The 26374-nt window shown below is 45.3% G+C and overlaps 1 protein-coding gene across 1 annotated transcript in view; it reads right to left on the reverse strand.

Moving 5' to 3' along the window:
* Positions 1-11575: 11575 nt before the first annotated feature.
* LOC141217344 (uncharacterized) overlaps positions 11576-26374 on the reverse strand; it is a 76704-nt gene continuing 61905 nt past the window's right edge. The window contains exon 13 of the mRNA XM_073665768.1: positions 11576-15440. Coding sequence (XP_073521869.1) covers positions 14173-15440 — 1268 coding nt within the window. The 3' untranslated portion in view covers positions 11576-14172. The remainder of the gene's footprint in view (positions 15441-26374) is intronic.

Raw genomic sequence — 26374 nt, forward strand, 5'->3', positions numbered from 1 at the left:
AATCTTGGTATGCATGGTCCCCTCACCCCACAATCCTGGTATGTGTGGCCACCTCATCCCTTTCACACTGTACACACATACAAAAAAAATAAACAGTTATACTCACCTTTCTTCTCTGTGCTCGAGCGCTGCTGCGTCCTGTTCTGCCGGAGGCCGGGGGAGGAGTGCGGCGCCGGAGCACCGCGCTGTTTAGCGTAATTTTTATGAAGACACACTGCAAATGTGTCTTCAATAAAATGGCGCCGGATAGCGCTATGCGCATGCGCTTATCCGACGCGTCACTCCTGCCCCGGTCTACGGTAAAGAGAGGCGCCGCGGCAACGCTCCTCCCAATCAGGTAAGTATGTAAGTATAGCGTCGGAGATCGCGTTATGCGTTCAGTTTCTACGCATACCGAGCGATCTCCGGCGCCATACACCTCCTCTTACCTGTAACGGCTGGATGCCTGATTCTGTCTGGAGCCAGACTGCGCGTCACACATGCGCAGTCTATAGAGGCTTCAGACAGAGACACGCATCCCCGGTTATATTATAGATAACTGCGATCAGACTGTAGAAAGTGAAAGTCCTACAGTGGGACAAAGTAAAGAAGTTAAAAAAAAAGTTGAAAAAATATTTTTTAAAAAATATATAATTGTACTTATAAATTAATATTATGAAAAAAAAATAAAATAAACGACACATATTTGGTATCGCTCTGACTTCCTGGCGCCTGCGCACAAGATTCTTCCAGTGAAATGAACATAGACGGCAGGAAGAAGTGCGCCTAGGGTAAAAGGAGAAGTGCGCAGGTGAGGGATTTGGCCACGGCAACAGCACGTCACAGGGCACTGACATGCAGGGGAGGGGGGAGACATTGTAATTCACGCAGGAGGCGGGATTTCTTGCGGGCCCGGGGACAGGAACGCATCAAACTTGTAGGAATAAAAAAAACATTTCATAGCAACTACACTGTGTTCCAAATTATTATGCAAATAATATTTTCTCAGATTTTCCCCAATTACCTATATGAATTGCAGTCATTGTAATTTTCCAGTCAAATAACTATTAGAGTACAATTGAAAGGTTTTTGTACAAACTGCCTATGATAACAGTATGTTTAAAAAAAAAATAAAAAACTCAAACTGCACTCAAAATGCATGTTCCAAATTATTATGCACAGCAGAGTTTTCAACCTTTTCATTTTAATAAAGAACAAAAAAATGGTCATTTTTGAAATTATAAGCATTAGCAGGTTATTACAAACTGAAATCAAACAGTTTTCAACTCAAAACTTTATTCTAGGTGATGTTACATTTGCACATAGGACCCTTTGTTTGAAATGAGCTTCTGAACTCTATCGTCCATTGAATTTGTCAGGTTTTGGATGGTTTCTGCTTCAATTGTTTTGCATGAGGACAGAATACCCTCCCAGAGCTGTTGCTTAGATGTGAGCTGCCTCCCGCCATCATAGACACTCCTTTTGATGATGCTCCAGAGGTTCTCAATGGGGTTGAGGTCAGGGGAGCATGCTGGTCACACCATAAGTTTGTCCCCTTTTATGCCCACAGCAGCCAGAGATGCAGATGTGTTATGTGCAGCATGAGACGGGGCATTATCATGCATGAAATGATCTCGATGGTCCAGATGGATGGAGTGGAGGATGGCTGGCTGATGGACACCCCATGCAAACACGGCTACGGCGCTAACAAGGAGGAGGTGGAGTAATGTTTTGGGCTGGAATCATGGGGAGAGGGATTGTCGGCCCCTTTAGGATCCCTGAAGGGGTAAAGATGAACTCCATAATGTATGTTGAGTTTCTCAAACAGCACTTCCATGGTTCAAGAAGTGCATTCCGCAGCAAGATCATTTTCATGCATGAAAATGCCACGTCTCATGCTGCACATAACACATCTGCATCTCTGGCTGCTGTGGGCATAAAAGGGAACAAACTTATGGTGTGGCCAGCATGCTCCCCTGACCTCAACCCCATTGAGAACCTCTGGAGCATCATCAAAAGGAGTGTCTATGATGGCGGGAGGCAGTTCATATCTACGCAACAGCTCTGGGAGGGTATTCTGTCCTCATGCAAAACAATTAAAGCAGAAACCATCCAAAACCTGACAAATTCAATGGACGAGAGAGTTCAGAAGCTCCTTTCGAACAAGCGGTCCTATGTGCAAATGTAACATCACCTAGAATAAAGTTTTGAGTTGAAAACTGTTTGATTTCAGTTTGTAATAACCTGCTAATGCTTATAATTTCAAAAAAGACCATTTTTTTTGTTCTTTATTAAAATGAAAAGGTTGAAAACTCTGCTGTGCATAATAATTTGGAACATGCATTTTGAGTGCAGTTTGAGTTTTTCATTATTTTAAAAATATACTGTTATCATAGGCAGTTTATACAAAAACCTTTCAATTGTACTCTAATAGTTATTTGACTGGAAAATTACAATGACTGCAATTCATATAGGTAATTTGGGAAAATCTGAGAAAATATTATTTGCATAATAATTTGGAACACAGTGTATTTAAGGAGCCAGTTAAGCTATAGTGGTTAACGCCCCCTGGAAGAAGCGTGGCGAAACGGCGGCATCGGGGTGCAGCACCAGGATCACTGGGTCACTTTCTCTCTCCTCTGGCTGTAAGTAATTGACATTATGACAACTGGGGATATAGTGGTTGGGTCTCAGCACAATATTATTATCTGAATGTCCCTTTGATATAGCTATATTGAGGCAATAAGCCCATGCTGCAGGCACTGACACTTTATAGGACATTTGTACTTTATACCCTCTGGTCATCAGGTATCAAAAAAATGGATTGTTGATATCTGTATATCTATTAGGGTAACATGCCCATGCTGCTGGCACTGGCACTTTATAGGGCATTTGTACTTTATACCCTCTGGCCAGTAAGCATTAAAAGCTGGATTGCTGATATCTATATATTCATTGAGGGAATAAATATCTTAACCCTACCCTCGATCCTACAAGAGCCTTTGGATTGAGTCCCATATACATAATCCTGGACAGCTGAAAATTTTCCTGCTTAACTTTTTAATCATTGTTTTTTTCTATGGAAAAAAACTTTTTTCATTAATATATGACTTAATAAAAACTGTAATTTTTTAAATTTCATTGTGTCTAGACTCCATTATACCCCTAGTATTGCCTATAGTGGGTGACGTGTGTTTTATGTGGGAATTATTTATTAACTATTTTGTGTGACATAAATCTCTGATTTAAGGGCATGAAAATTCAAATTTCGCCAAATTTCTGATTTTTTCACAAAGTAACGCAAGTCACATCAAAGAAATTTTAACACTATCATGAAGTGCAATATGTCACAAAAAATAATCTCAGAATCAGTGAGATCTGTTGAAGCGTTCCAGAGTAATTACCTCATAAAGTGACAGTGGTCAGAATTGTAAAAATTGGCCTGGTCATTAACGTGCAAACCACGTTCGGGGGTAAAGGGGTTACCACAACAAAACAAAAATTGAACGAAGCAAATAATATATATTAAACCAAAGGAAAGTATCTTCGTATCAGACAATTGTCTAGTACCAATAAGATGGTGACCTATCCATGCTAGGATATGAATAGCAGAACATTTGGGAATAATCAGAAACACCAAACACGACTTTGGTCAAAAACCTTTATTTCATAAGCAATTGGTTACATGGTGGTGTAGCACCCTGAGGATTCGGCTGCTACAGGGGTATTGCACCTCAACCCAGAGGTGTGATATTCCACTCCCGGGTAAGGATGGAGTGTAGAACTGAGCTCAGTTAGCTGCATGCACTACACACATCCCATTTCCGGGGAACAGACCGATGGTACTCCCACTAGAGAAATGTGCAGGTACGACAGTGTCTGTTCCTGGCTGGAGTGGGAGGGGGGTGGAAAATCCCAGTAGTGTAGGGGCAGATAGGGGGAGCAGTCTGGGTAAAGCTAGGAGCTCATTGGGTGCTGGTCACCTGAGCTCACACATAGAGGGAGTATATAAGGTGGGCACCATCTTAGATGAGGGTCAGTCAGTCAGTCAGCCAGTGAGACGTCAGTCTTTGTAGAGGAAGAGAGCAGAGGAGCAGAGCAGCCCCAGAGCCAAGAGTGAGAGAGGAGAAAGAAAGACCCAGAGGGGGAGAAAGAAGGAACTCCAAGAGCCCAAATTAGACCAGAGGGTGAAGAGTTGGCAACAGGGTACCGGATCCCAAGCTGGCAGAGGCTACAGCACACCTTAGCCAGGAACCGGAGGCCGTGGGCAGAATCTGCCACGGCCACCCACTATATCCACCCGGAAGGCAGACCACGCATAGGGTCAGGGAACCCAGAGACAAGGGTTCACCAACAAGAGGCCCGAGGGAGCCGGACTTAGGTGGATCCCTGGTGGGGAAGGCCAGAGACGAGGACAGGACAGAAAGGGAGCTCAGAACCACGCTCCAGAACTACTTGGGGGTTGGCCGAGTCCAGGACCTGGTGGACGCAGCACGGCTCGGGTGGTCACTTAAGGCCGGAGTGACCGGTACAAGAACAGCAGTAAGTAAAGAACCCTGAACTGCACAACCCGACTCTGACTCTCATTACCATCTTCACTGCACTTCCACAACCACCATCCTCTGCACCTGACCCCCTGAGGCTATACCCCTCCCGTTGGGGGTTATACCACCTAAGCTGCACTCACATCATCAGCCTCAGTGGACCCTGCTGCAGCGGCGGCCGTATTGACCGCAATTCAACGGGTGGCGTAGTCGACATAAAGAACTTTAGTAACATCAGTAAGGACTGCCACACACTGAGCTTGACACCCTGGGCACGGACCGGGTCACAGCCACTCGGAGACTACAACCCCCATCTGATCCGGCTCCGGGTATCCCCAACAACACTGGCCCAGGGGGCGCGTCAGTGGCACTGCAGAAGCGGGTGCCCACACTACATAAAATACAGTGATTGTATAATACACAGTTATATATGTACAGCAGGTGATATCCATTAGTCTATTGATCCTATTCTGAACATTATTGGAGAGTTTGGTGAATGGTCAGGCCTGTCCATTAATTGGGATAAGTCGGTTATTCTACCATTTGAGGATATCCCTAATTCGAGCATATTAGAACATACACAAATACAAACGGTTGAGAAATTCTAATACCTTGGTATAAATATAACAAAAAGATCTCAGGATTACATTGCACTGAATCTATATCTTCTTCTGGAAAAGTATAAAAAGAAAATCAATGTGTGGTGGAGATTACCATTATCAGCTGTAGGAAGAGGGAACTTATTAAAAATTATATTGATGCCCCAACTCTTATACATTCTGCATAATGCCCCTATTTGGATCCATAATTCCCATTTTCAGAAAATTCATAGCAAGTTTCGTTCTCTTATATGGAAAAAAGAAATCGGCTAGGATAAAATTTGAATAGCTACAAAGTGACAAGGAATCTGGTGTTTTGGCGATTTTTAATGCACTAATATACTGTGGGGAAAAAAAGTATTTAGTCAGCCACCAATTGTGCAAGTTCTCCCACTTAAGAAGATGAGAAAGGCCTGTAATTGACATCATAGGTAGACCTCAACTATGAGAGACAAAATGAGAAAACGAATCCTGAATATCACATTGTCTGATTTGGAAAGAATTTTTTTTTCAAATTTTGGTGGAAAATAAGTATTTGGTCAATTACAAACAAGCAAGATTTCTGGCTCTCACAGACCTGTAACTTCTTCTTTAAGAGGCTCCTCTGTCCTCCACTCATTACCTGTAGTACTGGCACCTGTCTGAACTTGTTATCAGTATAAAAGACACCAGTCTGCAACCTCAAACAGCCACACTCCAAACTCCACTATGGTGAAGACCAAAGAGCTGTCGAAGGACACCAGAAACAAAATTGTAGCCCTGCACCAGGCTGGGAAGAGTGAATCTGCAATAGGCAAGCAGCTTGATGTGAAGAAATCAACTGTGGGAGCAATAATTAGAAAATGGAAGACATACAAGACCACTGATAATCTCCCTCGATCTGGGGCTCCACACAAGATTTCACCCAGTTGGGTCAAAATGATCTCAAGAAAGGTGAGCAAAAATCCCAGAACCAACGTTACACAGGCTACCATCAGTAACGCACTACACCGCCAGGGACTCAGATCCTGCAGTGCCAGACGTGTCCCCCTGCTTAAGCCATTATATATCTGGGCCTGTCTGAAGTTTGCTAAAGAGCATTTGGATGATCCAGAAGAGTATTGGGAGAATGTCATATGGTCAGATGAAACCAAAGTAGAACTGTTTGGTAGAAACACAACTCGTTGTGTTTGGAGGAGAAAGAATGCTGAGTTGCATCCAAAGAACACCATACTTACTGTGAAGCATGGGGGTGGCAACATCATGCTTTGGGGCTGTTTCTCTGCCAAGGGACCAGGACGACTGATCCGTGTACATGAAAGAATGAATTGGCTCATGTATCGTGAGATTTTGAGTGCAAACCTCCTTCCATCAGCAAGGGCATTGAAGATGAAATGTGGCTGGGTCTTTCAGCATGACAATGATCCCAAGCACACTGCCAGGGCGACAAAGGAGTGGCTTCATAAGAAGCATTTCAAGGTCCTGGAGTGGCCTAGCCAGTCTCCAGATCAAAACCCTATAGAAAACCTTTGGAGGAAGTTGAAAGTCTGTGTTGCCCAGCGACAGCCCCAAAACATCACTGCTCTAGAGGAGATCTGCATGGAGGAATGGGCCAACATACCATCAACAGTGTGTGCCAACCTTGTGAAGACTTACAGAAAATGTTTGACCTCTGTCATTGTCAACAAAGGATATAAAACAAAGTATTGAGATGAACTTTTGTAATTGACCAAATACTTATTTTCCACCAAAATTTGAAAAAAAATTCTTTCCAAATCAGACAATGAGATTTTCAGGATTTGTTTTCTCATTTTGTCTCTCATAGTTGAGGTCTACCTATGATGTCAATTACAGGCCTCTCTCATCTTTTTAAGTGGGAGAACTTGCACAATTGGTGGCTGACTAAATACTTTCTTGCCCCACTGTATTATATGGCAGCGCAATTGTAACATTTGGGTGGGTGGCAAAGTGCTGCAAACCCAAATAGTATTAAGCGGTTAATTACTTCAGGAACACCGTGGAATATTCCTATTCATATAGTGGAACTGAATGACCTCGCACACAAGAAATCACTATACCCTACACTTGCTCTACTCTACGAGGTCTGGGATAGGGGTAAAGATATAATGGAAATAGGGGACTGCAATGAATCTACACCTATATGGTTTAATAATAAATATGCAGAGTTCTATAAATTAGAGGGATTCCGAAGTTGGGTGGATAAAGAAATTTATACAATATAAAACATATATAACATACAGTACAGACCAAAAGTTTGGACACACCTTCTCATTTAAAGATTTTTCTGTATTTTCAGGACTATGAAAATTATACATTCACACTGAAGGCATCAAAACTATGAATTAACACATGTGGAATTATATACGTAACAAAAAAGTGTGAAACAACTGAAAATATGTCTTATATTCTAGGTTCTTCAAAGTAGCCACCTTTTGCTTTGATGACTGCTTTGCACACTCTTGGCATTCTCTTGATGAGCTTCAAGAGGTAGTCACCGGAAATGGTTTTCACTTCACAGGTGTGCCCTGCCAGGTTTAATAAGTGGGATTTCTTGCCTTATAAATGGGGTTGGGACCAGCAGTTGTTTTGTGCAGAAGTCTGGTGGATACACAGCTGATAGTCCTACCGAATAGACTGTTAGAATTTGTATTATGGCAATAAAAAAGCAGCTAAGTAAAGAAAAACGAGTGGCCATCATTACTTTAAGAAATGAAGGTCAGTCAGTCGGAAAAATTGGGCAAACTTTGAAAGTGTCCCCAAGTGCAGTTGCAAAAACCATCAAGCGCTACAAAGAAACTGGCTCACATGAGGACCGCCCCAGGAAAAGAAGCCCAAGAGTCACCTCTGCTTCTGAGGATAAGATTATCCGACTCACCAACCTCAGAAATCGCAGGTTAACAGCAGCTCAGATTAGAGACAAGGTCAATGCCACACAGAGTTCTAGCAGCAGACACATCTCTACAACAACTGTTAAGAGGAGACTTTGTGCAGCAGGCATTCATGGTAAAATAGCTGCTAGGAAACCACTGCTAAGGACAGGCAACAAGTAGAAGAGACTTGTTTGGCTAAAGAACACAAGGAATGGACATCAGACCAGTGGAAAACTGTGCTTTGGTCTGATGAGTCCAAATTTGAGATCTTTGGTTTCAACCACTGTGTCTTTGTGCGATGCAGAAAAGGTGAACGAATGGACTCTACATGCCTGGTTCCCACCGTGAAGCATGGAGGAGGAGGTGTGATGGTGCTTTGCTGGTGACACTGTTGGGGATTTTTTCAAAATTGAAGGCATACTGAACCAACATGGCTACCACAGCATCTTACAGCGGCATGCTATTCCATCCGGTTTGCGTTTAGGTGGACAATCATTTATTTTTCAACAGGACAATGACCCCAAACACACCTCCAGGCTGTGTAAGGGCTATTTGACCAAGAAGGAGAGTGATGGGGTGCTACGCCAGATGACCTAGCCTCCACAGTCACCAGACCTGAACCAAATCAAGATGGTTTGGGGTGAGCTGGACCGCAGAGTGAAGGCAAAAGGGCCAACAAGTGCTAAGCATCTCTGGTAACTCCTTCAAGATTGTTGGAAGACCATTTCCGGTGACTACCTCTTGAAGCTCATCAAGAGAATGCCAAGAGTGTGCAAAGCAGTCACCAAAGCAAAAGGTGGCTACTTTGAAGAATCTAGAATATAAGACATATTTTCAGTTGTTTCACACTTTTTTGTTAAGTATATAATTCCACATGTGTTAATTCATAGTTTTGATGCCTTCAGTGTGAATGTACAATTGTCATAGTTATGAAAAAACAGAAAAATCTTTTAATGAGAAGGTGTGTCCAAACTTTTGGTCTGTACTGTATATACGATATAAAACATTGTCTGAAGGGATACTTAAGTCCTTTGATCAATTAAAGGGGGAGTTTGGGTTGACAAATAAACAATTGTATAAATATCTACAGTTTCGGCATTCATTTAATGCACAATCAAGATGGACGCCCTTTTGGGTAGAAAATAATACTTTTGCTAAGTTGGTATTAGAGAAGGGAAATACTAAGGGTCGTATTTCTGATATTTACTGAGTCCTTCTTGATAATTATTTAAAAATATTTCCTTCTCCAACTAGACAAAAATGGATGGAGATATAGGTCCAATTTCTGAGGAGAGCGGTATTAGACCTGGTACTCCAATTATCTTTACATGAGGGTCAGAGATTCTCCCAGATCATATTAATACACAGGAAATATAAGACGCCTAGATTCCTATGTAACATAGGATACCGGACTGCTGCTGAATGTCCAGGATGTAACATGGATGCTGCGGGCCTATTACATCCGCTATGGGAATGCCGGGAGTTAGGTAAATACTGGAAAGAAGTTCTGTCTATTATAAAGAGGGTATATAAAATAGATATTCAACCAGACCCCAAAAAATGCCTATTAGGTATATTAGAGGATGATATGGAATTTGACCCAATTTCAATAGGGATTTCACGTATTTTATTTAAAACTAGGAAACATATTGCATCCAAATGGATTAACCCCTCACCTCCAGAAATTAGTGAATGCAAAAATAGGATAAATAATATTATCAGATTAGAAAAAGGGGTATATAAAAAACAAAACTGAATGAATAAATTAGAGAAAATATGGGGCTTATGGTTGGATGCACCTGGAATGCCATCAAGGGGGTTATTTTTGGAGAGACAATTTGAATTATAGGGGAAGGGGGGAATTGGCGAGGTCTAATGTTTCATTGTAATGTGCATTGGAATTCCTTAACATGTGGTATGGGTAATATAGCACACCTATATGTGTATAGGATTATAATGTTTATTACAATATTATGGTTATATAAGAGATTTCAAGAATGTGGAATGTTAATTGTAAGATATAGTAATTGCAAGTTATCAGACGGTAATGGGCAAGCTGAAAAGATATATAGGAGAGATGCATTCCAAACTGTATCCATCTGTCTCCCGGTATGTTCCCTGCATCCATTATCTGCTGTGTATCTACAGATCCCAGCTAATTTCATTCTATCTGTCCTTGGTACATTTGATCCAATCTGCATGTTCATCACCTCAATCCTTTGATCCCAATACACACTGGTCTCTAGCTGTCTGATTCCTGAATACATTTAGCCTCTGTGTCCTAATTACATCCCCCCTCCACCCATGCTTTTGTGAGCAGTGTTCCTGCGGCTCCTGCCCTCCTGCACATCTGACCCACCTAATTTGCTGGCCAGAGCTCCATAAATCAAGCGAGCCAAGTCTGGCGCAGACGGGTCTGGCTTTCAAAGGGTAGGTTTTTAAGGGGCTAAAAATGAAATATGCCAGATATGGGCCAGAATTGACCAGAAGGTACGGATAACTATTTACTATTTGAACTTAGATTCTCTATCTCATTCACAGTTAACATTCATTATGCTTATATATGCCCTTACTGTTTTGCCCCACTAATCCTCACTTTCCTTCCCTATCCCCAAACCCCAGCACCCTCTAACCAAATCATCATCTCTCCTTCCGTCTTACCTCCCCACCTGACCTCATCTACAGACCTGCTCCTCAACCTTAGATCTATCCTACCAAAACGTAACACAAGCTGAACACCCTACTTCTCCTACCGGCTCTCCCTCTCTCTGCTTCTCCTCACTGCTGGCGACATATCTCTCAATCCTGAACCCCCACAGCTTGCACCTTCCACCAATTTGCCCACCTATCGCAGCAAACCAACTGCAAACTACCGCAACCTCTCGTACGCAAAACCGGTCCCCCTGACGCCCACCCCCCTGCTCCCTCTCTCTGGAGCACTCTGGAATGCCCGCTCTGTCTGCAACAAGCTCCATTTTGTCCATGACCTCTTTACCTCTCGTCATCTCTCCTTCCTGGGCATCACAGAGACATGGCTGACACCCTCCGACACTGCCTTCCCTGCTGCGCTGTGTTACGGTGGCTTGCACTACACCCATACTCCTCGTCCTGGTAACAGACATGGTGGAGTGGGTCCTCTCCTTTCTAACAACTGCACCTTTAGCCCTACTCCTCCTCTACCCTCCCTTATTCTCCCTTCTTTTGAAGTCCACTCTGTCCACATCTACTCTCCCTCCAACGTCCAAGTGGCTGTCATATACTGACCTTCAGGCTCGGTCGCTGCCTTTATTGACCAATTCTCCACCTGGCTTCTTTACTTTCTCTCTGCTGACATTCCCATAATCATCATGGGCGATTTTAGCATCCCCACTGACATTCGCCAGTCAGCAGCACCCAAACTCCTGTCGTTTACTTCGTCCCTTGGACTTATTCAGTGGTCCTCCTCAGTCACCCACACAGACGGTCACACACTAGACCTCATCTTCACCTGACTCTGCTCCCTATATAACTTCACAACCTCCCCCCTACCCCTATCTGACCACCATATACTCACTTTCTCATCCCTGTCTTCCTCACCTGTCACCCATGTCCAGCAACTGCCACTCCCCCGCAGAAACCTTGCACATCTAGACACCCACACACTCTTTGACTCTGTTCTTCCACTGACATCCATATCTTCACTTCATGACACAGACAGCTCCACTACTTTCTACAGTGCCACTCTCGCATCAGCTATTGACTCGGTCGCCCCTCTTATGCATGGTAGAGCGCGACGAGTCAACAGGCAACCCTGGCACAACAATCTCACTAAACAGCTTCGACAAGCGTCACTGCATTCAAACAAGGAACATTTGCATTCAAATCACCACTCACCTCTGCTAAACAGGCCTACTTCACAACCCTCATTTCTTCCCTATCCTACAACCCCAAACAGCTATTCAACACTTTTAACTCTCTTCTCCGATCTTCACTGCCCCCTCTGACCTCCGTCATCTCTACTGAGAAGTTTGCTACACACTTCAAAAACAAGATGGACCAAACACGGCAAGTCTTTACTGTTCGACCATCACAACCCCCTTGTTTTCCACACCATTGCCCTACCCCCATAACCGCCCTTCCCAACATCATGGAAAGAGACCTTACTCGTCTCCTCTCCAAATCACACCTCACCACTTGTGCACTCGACCCCATACCACCTCCTCCCCAACCTTAACCCCACACTCATCCCATCCCTAACCCATCTTTTCAACTTATCACTATCTTCTGGTACCTTCCCCGCTGCCTTCAAACATGCCACAATCACGCCCATCCTCAAAAAGCCATCCCTCGACCCAACCACCTTGTCCAGCTATCGCTCCATATCACTGCTCCCATTTGCCTCCAAACACCTTGAGCAACACGTTCACACTGAACTTTCCTCCCACTTCTCATATAACTCTCTCTTTGACAACCGACAATCCGGCTTCCGCCCCCACCATTCCACCGAAACTGCCCTTACCAAAATCAATTACAGCCAAAGCTAACAGACAATTCTCTGTACTCCTTCTTCTTGACCTGTCCTCTGCTTTCGATACACTTGACCACTGCCTCCTACTACAGATCCTCTCTTCCTTTGGCATCACAGACCTTGTCCTATCTTGGATCTCCTCATATCTTTCTAACCGCACATTTAGCATTCCCCACTCCCATACTACCTCCTCACCCCGCCCCCTCTCTGTTGGAGTCCTTCAATGCTCTGTCCTAGGACCCCAACTCTTCTCAATCTACCCTTGGCCTGGGACAGCTCATAAAGTCCCAAGGCTTCCAGTACCATCTGTATGCTAATGACACCCAGATCTACCTCTCTGGCCCAGATGTCACCTCTATGCTGTCCAGAATCCCAGCATGTCTAGCAGCCATATCCTCCTTCTTCTCCCGCTACCTCTAGCTCAATGTGGACAAAACTGAACTCATTATCTTTCCCCCATCTTGCATATCTTTCCCACCTTATCTTTCTATCACAATAAATGACATCACTCTTTCCCCTGTACCGACAATCCGCTGCCTCGGAGTAACCCTTGACTCTGCCCTGTTCTTCAAACCCCACATCCAAGCTCTCGCCACCTTCTGTCGCCTCCAGCTCAAAATTTTTTCCAGAATCCGTCCTTTCCTCAACCCTTAATCTACTAAACTGCTTGTGCATTCCCTCATCATCTCCTGCCTCGACTACTGCAACATCCTCCTCTGTGGCCTACCTGCTAGCACTCTCGCACCCCTCCAGTCCATCCTTAACTCTGCTGCACGACTAGTCCATCTCTCGCCGGGCTACTCCTCTGCTACCCCCCTTTGCAAATCCCTTCACTGGCTCCCAATTGCCCAGCGTATCCAGTTCAAACTACTAACACTGACCTGCAAAGCCACCCATAACCTCTATCCTCCATACATCTCTGAACTAATCTCCCGATAAATTCCCTCATGTAATTTCCGGTCCTCCCAAAACGTTCTTCTCTCCTCCACACTTATTCGTTCCTCACGCAATTGCCTCCAAGATTTCTCCTGAATATCCCCTGTCCTATGGAATTCTGTGCCTCAACACGTCCGATTATCCGCCACACTTGGATCCTTCAGACGGAACCTGAAAACCCATATCTTCAAACAAGCTTACAGCCTGCCATGACCTTGCTTGCTGCCACCTCAACAACACCAGAGCTACTGCAACCCCTGAACCTAATGTCTCCTTCCCCATTCCTGTAGATTGTAAGCCAGGAGGGGCAGGGTCCTCTTCCCTCCGTACCAGTCTATCATTGTTAGTTAGTTTACTGTAAGTGATATCTGTATTTGGTATGTAACCCCTTCTTAAGGACAGCACCAAGGAATCAATGGCGCTATATAAATAAATAATAATAAAAAATGCATGTATGTGATCCCTATGGTATGATATTTTATTTTATTATTGTATGTACTGGTTTCTTGTTTTGTAAAAAAAATCAAAAAAAAAACCACTGAACCAAAACCAATATCTGAATAAAAATTTATTGGATTAAAAAAAAAGAATAGGAACTCTGTGTGAGTTCTCTGGTGCTTAACCAAAGCGGATTTATCATTAAAACATTTCCCACATTCTGAACATGAAAAAGGCTTCACCCCTGTGTGAATTCTCTGATGCTTAACCACAGCAAATTTAAGGTTAAAACATTTCCCTCATTCAGAACAGGAAAAAGGCTTCTCCCCTGTGTGAGTTCTCTGATGTCTGATAAAACTTGATTTCAATGTAAAACATTTTCCACATTCTGAACAAGAAAATGGCTTCTCTCCTGTGTGGGTTGCCTGGTGGTTATAAAGATGTGCTTTCTGTTTAAAACATTTCCCACATGCTGAGCATGAAAAAGGCTTCTCTCCTGTGTGGGTTCTCTGATGCTTAACCAACGCTGATTTAACGTTAAAACATTTCCCACATCCTGAACATGAAAAAGGCTTCTCCCCTGTGTGAGTTCTCTGGTGTCTAACAAGATCTGATTTCTGGTTAAAACATTTCCCACATTCTGAACATGAAAAAGGCTTCTCACCTGTGTGGGTTCTCTGGTGGATATTAAGATGTTCTTTCTGGTTAAAACATTTCCCACATTCCAAACATGAAAAAGGTTTCTCCCCTGTGTGGGATCTCTGGTGCTTGACAAAATCTGGTTTCCGGTTAAAACATTTCCCACATTCTGAACATGAAAAAGGCTTCTCCCCGGTGTGGGTTCTCTGGTGGCTATTAAGATTTGCTTTGAGGTTGAAACATTTTCCACATTCTGAACAGGAAAAAGGCTTCTCTCCTGTGTGAATTCTCTGGTGCTTGACAAAATATGATTTCTGGTTAAAACATTTCCCACATTCTGAACATGAAAAAGGCTTCTCACATGTGTGGGTTCTCTGGTGGATATCAAGATGGGCTTTCTGGTTAAAACATTTCCCACATTCTGAACATGAAAAAGGCTTCTCCCCTGTGTGAGTTCTATGGTGTCTAACAAGATCTGATTTCTGGATAAAACATTTCCCACACTCTGAACATGAAAAAGTCTTCTCCCTTGTGTGTGTTCTCTGGTGGACATCAAGATGCGCTTTCTGGTTAAAACATCTCCCACATTTGGAACAAAAAAATCTATTGTCTGCTGTGTGAATTTTTTGATGTTTAAGAAAAGAGTTTTCGAGGGTAAAACTATTTCCATTTTCTGAAAGTGAAAATGACTTATTTGCTTTATGAGCAGTTCGTTTTGTAATGCTTATTTTCTTATTTTGATTTTTCTTTGTAGTTGGTAATGAATCAGAGGACAGGGGCTGTTTCAAAGGATCAAATGACAGATCTTTGTTGTGAAGAGATGATGGGATATCTGGAGTAATGGCATTCACTTCAATTGTATCCTGTGGCATCTCAAGATCATCTGATTTAAAAATCTCCCGTCCCTCTGATCTCCTGATACAGTCATCTGCCAAGAAATTAAACAATTATTAATTTTAAATAAAATATCCTTGAAATTTATATTTTTGACAATTTCTACTTAAAATGTCTGTAGAAATGGCAAGTTATTGACAGAATGACAGTGAATGACAGTTCAGTCTAATAGAAAACCTCATAGGATAAACCAGTGGAGCATGGTGTTCAACTGTTTGTTCATTCTGCCTCCAAAGTATGGAATAAGAAGTCACCAAAAAATGTTATGTAGGCGAAACTGATACCAATAAAAACTTCTACTCATCCATAAACCAATCCAGCAATATGCACTCTCCCAAAGTCAATTCTCCCCCTCGCATCTGAGCCTTGCAGTGTGCCCAAATCACATTTATCATCCATGTATTTAGCATTACTATAGTGAGAAAAACCCACTTAATTTATGGTGTGTGTCTCATGGAACACAATCTGGGCACTATGTGTTGGGTAGAGATGAGCGGTGTTCGACTAGAACTGTTCGCCAATCTCAAATTCGAGCTGTTTTGGGTGGTGTTCGAGTTGTTCGACGAACCCGAACGATTTGCAAAAAATTTGGCTGTTCGAGGTTATGTTCGATAACTGTTCGTGCACCAAAAGCGTGTCCTGCATGTCTGGCGCTATTTTGAGCACCAATCATGCAGGGATTGCCTGCCACTCACTGTAATGCCACAGCCATGGTGGTTGTGGCATTAGAGTGATTGCCCAAATCGATGGGAACAGTGCCCACATTGAAACATGAAAAGCCGGCAATTCAGCAGCGGCATACACCGGTACCCGACAATTTAGAACAGAAAGAATAGAGAATCACACATAGATTAGATAGATAGAAACATGTCAGTCACATATATATGAAGTACAGTGACAGTGTTGCTTACTGTACTTGTCATTTAGTGTAAAGGATTTATTAAAAAAAATAATAGTGTTTTCATGCACTGTCTCTTTAAAAAAGCCGGCCGGCAATTCAGCATCTGTACCCGACAATTTAGAATAGAAGGAATAGAGCTTCACACATAGATTAGATAGATAGAAACATGTCAGTCACATATATATGAAGTACAGTGACAGTGTTGATTACTGTACTTGTCATTTAGTGTTAAAATAAAGGATTTATTTAAAAAAAAATTGGCGTGGGGTTCCCCTTAATTTTAGTCTCTAGCGGAGGTTAAGCAGACGGCTGGGGCAGATATTTGAAGCCTGGGAAGGGGTAATACCCACGGAGCTTCCCAGGCTACTAATATCAGCCCCCAGCTGAATACCTAGCCTTTACTAGCTATTAAAATGGGGGACCCCCCCAAAAAAATGACGTGGGGTCCCCCCTTTTTTAATAGCTAGCAAAGGCTAGGCAGACAGCTGGGGACTGATATTAATAGCCCAGGAAGGGTACCATGAATATTGGCCCCCTCCCAGGCTAGAAACACCAGCCGTCAGCCGCCCCAGAAATGGCGCATCCATAGGATGCGCCAATTCTGGCACTTAGCCTCGCTCTTCCCACTGCTCTGTAGCGGTGGCAGTGGGGTAATGGGGCTGGGGTTGATGTCAGCTTATAATGCCAGCTGACATCAAGCCCAGGTTAGTAATGGAGAGGCGTCTATAAGACACCCCCATTACTAACCCCATAGTCAAAGTTAAAAAAACCACAAACACCCAGAATAAAGTCCTTTAATTGAAATAAACACACAATTCTTTATTGTTCTAAATTAAACCATACTTACCATCACGCCCATTCCAGCTGAAGCCAATGATCTCCTGCAATAAAAGAAAAATAATAAAGCAACATCATCCTTACCTTTCCATGGTTCCCACGACAGCTCCAGCTCTGCTACATCGAGATGACAGGCTGGACCGCAGCAGAAAGCTGCCATCCAGCCTGTTATCCCGCGGACACTGAGAAGCGCAGGCATGCTTGTGCTCCTCAGTGTCTGGCTGTGACGGCATAAAGATGAGCCGAGGTCATGTCCAATGAACTCGGCTCACCTCATGCACGTCACTGACAGCGTGGGAAAATTCTCCTGCACTCAGCGCTTCAGCGTGAGAATTTTCCCACGCTGTCAGTGACGTGCATGAGGTGAGCTCATGTCCAATGAACTCAGCTCACCTCATGTACATCACTGACAGCGTGGGAGGATTCTCACGCTGAAGCGCTGAGTGCAGGAGAATTTTCCCACGCTGTCAGTGACGTGCATGAGGTGAGCCGAGTTCATTGGACATGACCTCGGCTCATCTGGATGCCGTCACAGCGAGACACTGAGGAGCTCAAGCATGGCTGCGCTTCTCAGTCTGTGCGGCATGGCAAGCTGGATGGCAGCGTTCTGCTGCGGTCCAGCCTGTCATCTCGATGTAGCAGAGCTGAAGCTGTCGTGGGAACCATGGAAAGGTAAGGATGATGTTGCTTTATTATTTTTCTTTTATTGCAGGAGATCGTTGGCTTCAGCTGGAATGGGCGTGACGGTAAGTATGGTTTAATTTAGAACAATAAAGAATTGTGTGTTTTTTTCAATGAAAGGACTTTATTCTGGGTGTTGTGTTTTTTTTAAATACTTTACTAGAAATTCATGGTGGTCATGTCTAATATTGGCGTGACCCCATGAATTTCGGGCTTAGGGCCAGCTGATAATGCCAAGCTGGCCCTAACCCCTTTATTACCCAGTGAGCCACCGCACCAGGGCCCTGGATGAGTTGGGTACAGCGCCAGAAGATGGCGCTTCTATGAACGTGCCATTTTCCGGGGTGGCTGCGGACTGCAATTTGCAGCGGGGGGGGGGGCTTGGGCCTCCCTGCGCTGCAGATTCCAGCCCCCAGCTGCCTAGTTGTACCTGGCTGGACACAAAAATAGGGCGAAGCCCCACGTTTTTTTTTTTTTAATTATTTCTTGAAATTCATGAAATAATTAAGAAAAAAGGGCTTCCCTATATTGTTGTGTCCGGCCAGGTACAAATAGGCAGCTGGTGGTTGGGGGCAGCCCGTTCCTGCCTGCTGTACCTGGCTGGACACAAATATAGTGCGAAGCCCCACGTCAATTTTTTTTTTAATTATTTCATGAAACTAGATGGTGGCCCGATTCTAACGCATCGGGTATTCTAGAATATGTATGCGGCAGACCCGGCGCAATCAGCAGAGCGGTGTTTAAATTTGGCGCCAAAATCGCTGACTGGTCGCGGCCAGCAACCGCGACCAATCAGCAAAGCGGTGTTGAAATTTGGCGACTATATCGCTGATTGGTCACGGCCGGTGGTCGCGACTAATCAGCAGAGCGGGGTTTAAATTTTGCGCCAATAATGGTGATTGGTCACGACCGCGACCATTCAGCAGAGCGGTGTTTAAATTTGGCGGCAATAATGTTGATTAGTCGCGGCCGGCGGTCGCGACCAATCAGCAGAGCGGGGTTTAAATTTGGCGCCAATAATGCTGATTGGTCGCAATTGCCGGCCGCGACCAATCAGCAGCGCCAGCGGCCAATCAGCGATTTTTAACACAAATGTCCGGACCTTTGTAACACCATGGTTATTGACCCGCGACCAATCACTGATCTTGCCGCCAAAGTTAAACACTACTGTGCTACTCATGCATGTCACTGACAGCGTGGGAAAATTCTCACGCTGAAGCGCTGAGTGCAGGAGAATTTTCCCACGCTGTCAGTGACGTGCATGAGGTGAGCAGAGTTCATTGGACATGACCTCGGCTCATCTTTATGCCGTCACAGCCAGACACGGAGGAGCACAAGCATGCCTGCGCTTCTCAGTGTCCGCGGGATGACAGGCTGGATGGCAGCTTTCTGCTGCGGTCCAGCCTGTCATCTTGATGTAGCAGAGCTGAAGCTGTCGTGGGAACCATGGAAAGGTAAGGATGATGTTGCTTTATTATTTTTCTTTTATTGCAGGAGATCATTGGCTTCAGCTGGAATGGGCGTGACGGTAAGTATGGTTTAATTTAGAACAATAAAGAATTGTGTGTTTATTTCAATTAAAGGACTTTATTCTGGGTGTTTGTGTTTTCTTTTAACTTTGACTATGGAGTTAGTAATGGGGGTGTCTTATAGACGCCTCTCCATTACTAACCTGGGCTTGATGTCAGCTGGCATTATAAGCTGACATCAACCCCAACCCTATTACCCCACTGCCACCGCTACAGGGCAGAGGGAAGAGCGAGGCTAAGTGCCAGAATTGGCGCATCCTATGGATGCGCCATTTCTGGGGCGGCTGACGGCTGGTGTTTCTAGCCTGGGAGGGGGCCAATATTCATGGCACCCTTCCTAGGCTATTAATATCAGCCCCCAGCTGTCTGCCTAGCCTTTGCTAGCTATTAAAATAGGGGGGACCCCACGTCATTTTTTGGGGGGGGTCCCCCATTTTAATAGCTAGTAAAGGCTAGGTATTCAGCTGGGGGCTGATATTAGTAGCCTGGGAAGCTCCGTGGGTATTACCCTCTTCCCAGGCTTCAAACATCTGCCCCAGCCATCTGCTTAACCTCCGCTAGAGACTAAAATTACGGGGAACCCCACGCCAATTTTTTTTTTTTATAAATCCTTTATTTTAACACTAAATGACAAGTACAGTAACCAACACTTTCACTGTACTTCATATATATGTGACTGACATGTTTCTATCTATCTAAATTGTCGGGTACAGATGCTGAATTGCCGGCCGGCTTTTTTAAAGAGACAGTGCATGAAAACACTATTATTTTTTTAAATAAATCCTTTACACTAAATGACAAGTACAGTAACCAACACTGTCACTGTACTTATTATATATGTGACTGACATGTTTCTATCTATCTAATCTATGTGTGATGCTCTATTCCTTCTTGTCTAAATTGTCGGGTACCGGTGTATGCCGCTGCTGAATTGCCGGCCGGCTTTTTTAAAGAGAGCGTCTTCTGAGCAGTTTGTCAGCTTTTGGACACATTTGAAGGTGTTTTCTATGTGTTTCTATGTGTTTTTGTTTGCCTGCCATTGGTTTTAACGGTGTTCGACGGTGTTCTAAGGTGTTCGACGAACAGTTCGACGAACAGTTCCTCGAACATCCCGGTGTTCGACGAACCGAACCGAACCCGAACACTACGGGGGTGGCTCAACACTAGTGTTGGGTAATAAAATGGTCAATGTGCAATTTTCACTCTCTTATATCCATGGCGTGCTAATTTTCGGAAAGTGCCTGTGGAGTCAAAATAATCGCTACGCCTATAGATTAATACACTGAGGGTTATAATTTCCAAAATTGAGTCACTTTATGGGGATTTCTACTGCTCTGGTTTTCTGCCATTTTGATATATTAAGGATTCTGTAAATGGTGTGTCCCATCTCCCCTGGGATCTGCTCCCACGACGTCTGCTTCTGTCACCAGGAGCCGCCTTAATCATTCTGCCAGCAGTGCTGGAAATGGAGGAGACGTCAGAACCAGAAGCTCTGGGTGGTGCAGGCTCTGTCCAGCCCCTAAGATTAGGTTGCCTGGAACCAGTAGTACCATCCAGTCTGGCAGTATGGGTGTGTGTTCTGTCCAGCTGGAGTAATCTGCTCCCTGCTTCATCCAATTGGAAAGCACCATACCCTACTAAAGCTGGAAGAATACTGCCGGAAGCTGCCAGATACAGCCTTGTTCTCCTCTGGTTCTGTTCTCTGTGCTCAGCTCCCGGCTTGTGTATTTGTTTCCTGTTGTGACTGACCCCGGCCCGTTTACTGACTACTCTTGTGTCTTCTGATTTTGTATTTTCTTTGCCCTCCTGGTTCTGACCCAACTACCTGACGATTCTTCTTGGGGTTAAAGGGTGATGAGCGAGGCAATCCCTGGGATCTGGAAAATTAAGTATATAGCGTCAAGTTTGTTCATGATAGCCATTTTTTGAGCTGCTAGGTGACCATGAACAGTGCCCCCAATACACTGTGTCGGCAAACTATCCCAGAAAGTTCTGCATTCCAAAAACTAAATGTCGCTCCTTCCCTTCTTAACCTGTCATGTGCCCAGACAGTAGTGTACAACCGTATATAGGGTATTGTCACATTCTAGAGCAGTTGGAAAATAATCTGTAAGGTCCATTTGTTTCCTATTATCCTTGGGGAAGTATTCCAAATTTATCACAACTAGTGTTGAGCGAGCATGCTCGACACTGCTCGGTACTCGCCCGAGCATCACGCTACTCGGGAAGGTCGGCAAGCACCGAGCATTTCCGGGTTATTCGGGTAGGAGCTCGGTTCTCCGCCCTGCATCTTTGGCGCTCTTTACAGAGCCAATGAACATGCAGGGATTGCCAGCCAGTCACTGTAATGCCGCCGCGTGCAGAGGACGGGGCCGTGGCCAAGGTGAAAATGTGCCACAACCAACAGCCACATCGTCTCACTCCCAGTTCTTGACCAAATTACTAGGGAAGCACACAACAACACCAGTATTGCGAACTGATCAGTGTGAACAGGTTATTAATTGGATAGCAGATAATACTTCCAGTTACCTGGGCACCACCACCTCCGGTCTGTCTTCCACACGGTCAAGTCTTAGTAGCCGTGAGTCTCGACCGCATACTCCTCCTCACCCTGATGCTCCTTCCTCCCACCATGCCGAGTGTCGTCAGACAGCAACTGATCCCACACTTGGACACTCTGAAGAGCTGTTCACTGGTCCATTTCCATATTTGGACCCCTCGCCTACTCCGCTTGAAGTGGTGGAAGAGGAGATCCCATGTAGCGATGCCCAAATATTTGAGCAGCCACGGTCACACAAAGGCAACGGTGGGAAAGTGTCACAAGAGGTGGACGATGATGAGACACAATTGCCAGAAAGTCAGGAGGAGGACCAGGGTGCGGAAGGGGAAGACGAGGTGGTGGATGATATAGTAACTGACCCAACCTGGCAGGAGGACACACAGAGCGAGGCCAGCAGCACACAGGGGGGAGGGAGGCAGAGTACCCCAACAAACAGGAAGAAGCAGTGTGGTGGCCGCAGACAGAAGGCGGGCAACCGTTCCCCGTAACACCAACACGAGGGACGTTGCCAGTACAACCGGTCAGTCTTCCAGAGTCTGGAATTTTTTTAAAGACTCTGCTGATAACCCCAAAAAGGCCATTTGTACCACCTGCCAGGCCAGCATCAGCAGGGGTGACAAAACTACCAGCCTGACCACCACCAGCATGATCAGGCACATGTCAGCAAAGCACCCGACTTTGTGGGGTGAACCCCAGGGTCCACGACCAGTGTCAGCGGGTGTCACCACTGCTTCTTCCGCTGTTGTGCGTGTAAGAGAACCCCCTGTTGTGCGTGCAAGGCAATCCCCTGTCCATACTGCATGCAAAGATGCCCCCTCCTCTCAGTCTTCACTTGTTATGGCAGTTTCTCAAGAAACAGCATCAACATCCACGTCCCACTGCAGCGTTCAATTGTCCATATCCCAGACCTTTAAACAAAAGCGCAAATTCGCAGCCAACGCCCCACAGGCCACAGTCCTAAATTCGCACATTTCACGACTGCTTGCGTTGGAAATGCTGCCTTTTAGGCTGGTGGAGATGGAATCCTTCCGCAACCTTATGGCAGTGGCCGGCCCTCGGTACTCGGTCCCCAGCCGACACTATTTTGCCCAGTGTGCCATCCCCGCACTACACAAGCACGTGTCCCAAAACATCTGCCGTGCCCTCAGCAACGCAGTTACTGGGAGGGTCCACCTGACAACGGACACGTGGACAAGTGCTTGTGGCCAGGGACGGTACATCTCCCTGACAGCACACTGGGTAAACATAGTGGAAGCCAGGACCCAGTCGGACCTTGGGACGGAACACATCCTCCCCACACCGAGGATTGCGGGCCCTATGTCAGTCAGAGTTGCCCCCACAGTGTACAGATCCTGCGCATCATCCTCCTCCTCCTCATGTTCAGCCTCCATCTCAGATATCACCACATCAGTTACAAGCTGGAAGCACTGCAGTACTGCCTCAGCCAAGCGGCAACAGGCTGTGCTGAAACTCATAAGCTTAGGTGATAAACCTCACACTGCTTGTGAGTTGTGGACAGCTGTGAAAGAGCAGGCAGATCTGTGGCTGAGACCACTGAACTTACATCCAGGCATGGTCATGTGTGACAATGGCCGTAACCTGGTGGCGGCGCTGAGGCGAGGCAAGATCACACATGTACCATGCCTGGCTCATGTGCTTAACCTCATGGTTCAGCGGTTTCTTAAATCGTACCCCGAGTTGCCAGATCTGCTTGTCAAAGTACGCCCCCTGTCAGCTCATTTTCGCAAGTCAGTTACAGCTTCCGCCACCCTTGCTGTGTTGCAGCAGCGTTTGAAGCTTCCGTCACACCGACTGGTGTGTGATGTCCCCACACGTTGGAACTCTACTTGTCTGTCTTTTGCAACGCTCTCTGCAGAGAATTAAAGAGGAGGCATTGCAGCCAGAGTATGATGAGATGGATCAAGAAGCCATAGCGATCGATTACACACAGCCCAGCCTCATCTCATCCCAACGTGCATTGGGGGACAATGAGGGAGAGGAGGAGGAGGAAGAACAGGAGCTGGTATCATGCTCTGTAGACGGTAGTACCTGTACAACTGTCATACCGTCGGTTCAGCGTGGGTGGCCTGAGGACAGGGGGGAGGAGGAGGACAGCATGGTCAGTCATCATCTTGGTGAGGACACGGATATCTTGCCCGTTACCAGTCTGTCACGCATGGCTGACTTTATTTTACGCTGCCTTAATCGTGACCCTCGTGTTGTCAAAATGTTGGGTGACAGTCATTACTGGTTGGTGACACTTTTAGACCCCTGCTACAAGGAGAACTTTCACTCTCTTATTCCTGAGGTGGAGAGGTCTACAAAAATGGGGCAGTACCAGAAGGCCCTTGCTGCAGAACTGTTAAAAAAATTCCCATCTGAACACGCTAGCGGCAGAGGTCACAGTTCGTTGCCCAACCAAGGTGTACAGGCGAGAGAGACGCAACTCCAATCCAGCAGAGGCAGGGGAACACTGTCAACATTCTGGGAGAGTTTTCTCAGACCCTCCCTTCGGACAGGCCCTAAGGCGCGGGGTACTCTCACAAGGAGTGGAAAGTTTCAAAAGATGGTGAGGGAGTAACTTGCCGACCGTACCAGCGTCCTCTGTGAATTCTCTGTGCCTTTTAATTATTGGGTATCCAAGCTGGACACTTGGAATGAACTCGCTCTGTACGCCTTGGAGGTCCTGGCCTGCCCTGCTGCTAGCGTGTTATCGGAGCGTGTTTCTAGTGTCGCTGGTGGAATTATAACTGATAAGCGCACTCACCTGTCAACTGAAAATGCTGACAAGCTGACCCTTATCAAAATGAACAAGGGCTGGATTGGGCCAGACTTCTCATCACCACCAAATGACAGCAGAGTAACATAAAGTCAAATCCACTGTGTTATTTCGGGAGGTGTATTCACATGCACCGCTTCACATCCACACATGGGTATACGCTTCCTCATTTCGGCTGTTTTATGCTCTTCTCCTTATCCTCAGCCTCCACCACCACTATACCACCAGGGTGACCGTGGTCCGTGTTGCCAGCATTGCAAGTTCTTACGTCCTTATTTTTGGCAGCTTTTGCTTGGAAGGCATAAGCAAAGACTATGGGAGACCCACTCCCCAATAATGGGGATAATGTTTGTAATATGCTGTACTGCATGGCTCTTGTAAGGGGCATTGCAAGTTCCTCCATCCTAATTTTTGGCAGCTTTTGCTTGGAAGGCATAAGCAAAGACTATGGGAGACCCACTCCCCCATAATGGGAATAATGTTTGTAATATGCTGTACTGCATGGCTCTTGTAAGGGGCATTGCAAGTTCCTCCGTCCTAATTTTTGGCAGCTTTTGCTTGGAAGGCATAAGCAAAGACTATGGGAGACCCACTCCCCAATAATGGGAATAATGTTTGTAAGATGCTGTACTGCATGGCTCTTGTAAGGGGCATTGCAAGTTCCTCTGTCCTAATTTTTGGCAGCTTTTGCTTGGAAGGCATAGGCAAATACTATGGAAGACCAACTCCCCAATAATGGGAATACTGTTTTTAAGATGCTGTACTGCATGGCTCTTGTTTGCCAGCATTGCAAATTCCTCCGTCCTAATTTTTGGCAGCTTTTGATCCGAAGGCATAGGCAAAGACTATCGGAGACCCACTCCCCAATAATGGGAATAATGTTTTTAAGATGCTGTACTGCATGGCTCTTGTTTGCCAGCATTGCAAGTTCCTCTGTCCTAATTTTTGGCAGCTTTTGCTTGGAAGGCATAGGCAAAGACTATGCGAGACCCACTCCCCAATAATGGGAATAATGTTTTTAAGATGCTGTACTGCATGGCTCTTGTTTGCCAGCATTGCAAGTTCCTCCGTCCTTATTTTTGGCAGCTTTTGCTTGGAAGGCATAGGCAAAGACTATGGGAGACCCACTCCCCAATAATGGGAATAATGTTTTTAAGATGCTGTACTGCATGGCTTTTGTAAGGGGCATTAAAACCATCTTGTTAAGCTACTGTGACCTCCATGTCTCTTCCACGGCGCATTGATATTGTTTTTTTATTCCACTGCGACCTCCACCACTCTTCCAGGGGGCATTAAAACCGTCTTGTTAAGCTACTGTGACCTCCACATCTCTTCCAAGGGGCATTAAAACCGTCTTGTTAAACCACTGTGACCTCCACGTCTCTTCCAATGGGCATTAAAACCATCTTGTTAAACCACTGTGACCTCCACGTCTCTTCCAAGGGGCATTAAAACTATCTTGTTAAACCACTGTGACCTCCACGTCTCTTCCAAGGGGCATTAAAACCGTCTTGTTAAGCTACTGTGACCTCCACGTCTCTTCCAAGGGGCATTAAAACCGTCTTGTTAAACCACTGTGACCTCCACGTCTCTTCCAAGGGGCATTAAAACTGTCTTGTTAAACCACTGCGACCTCCACCAATCTTCCAAGGGGCATTAAAACCGTCTTGTTAAACCACTG

This window comes from Phyllobates terribilis, unplaced genomic scaffold, assembly GCF_046119375.1.
Source record: "Phyllobates terribilis strain yellow unplaced genomic scaffold, ASM4611937v1 Scaffold_238__1_contigs__length_3037890, whole genome shotgun sequence".
Classification (NCBI taxonomy): domain Eukaryota; kingdom Metazoa; phylum Chordata; class Amphibia; order Anura; family Dendrobatidae; genus Phyllobates; species Phyllobates terribilis.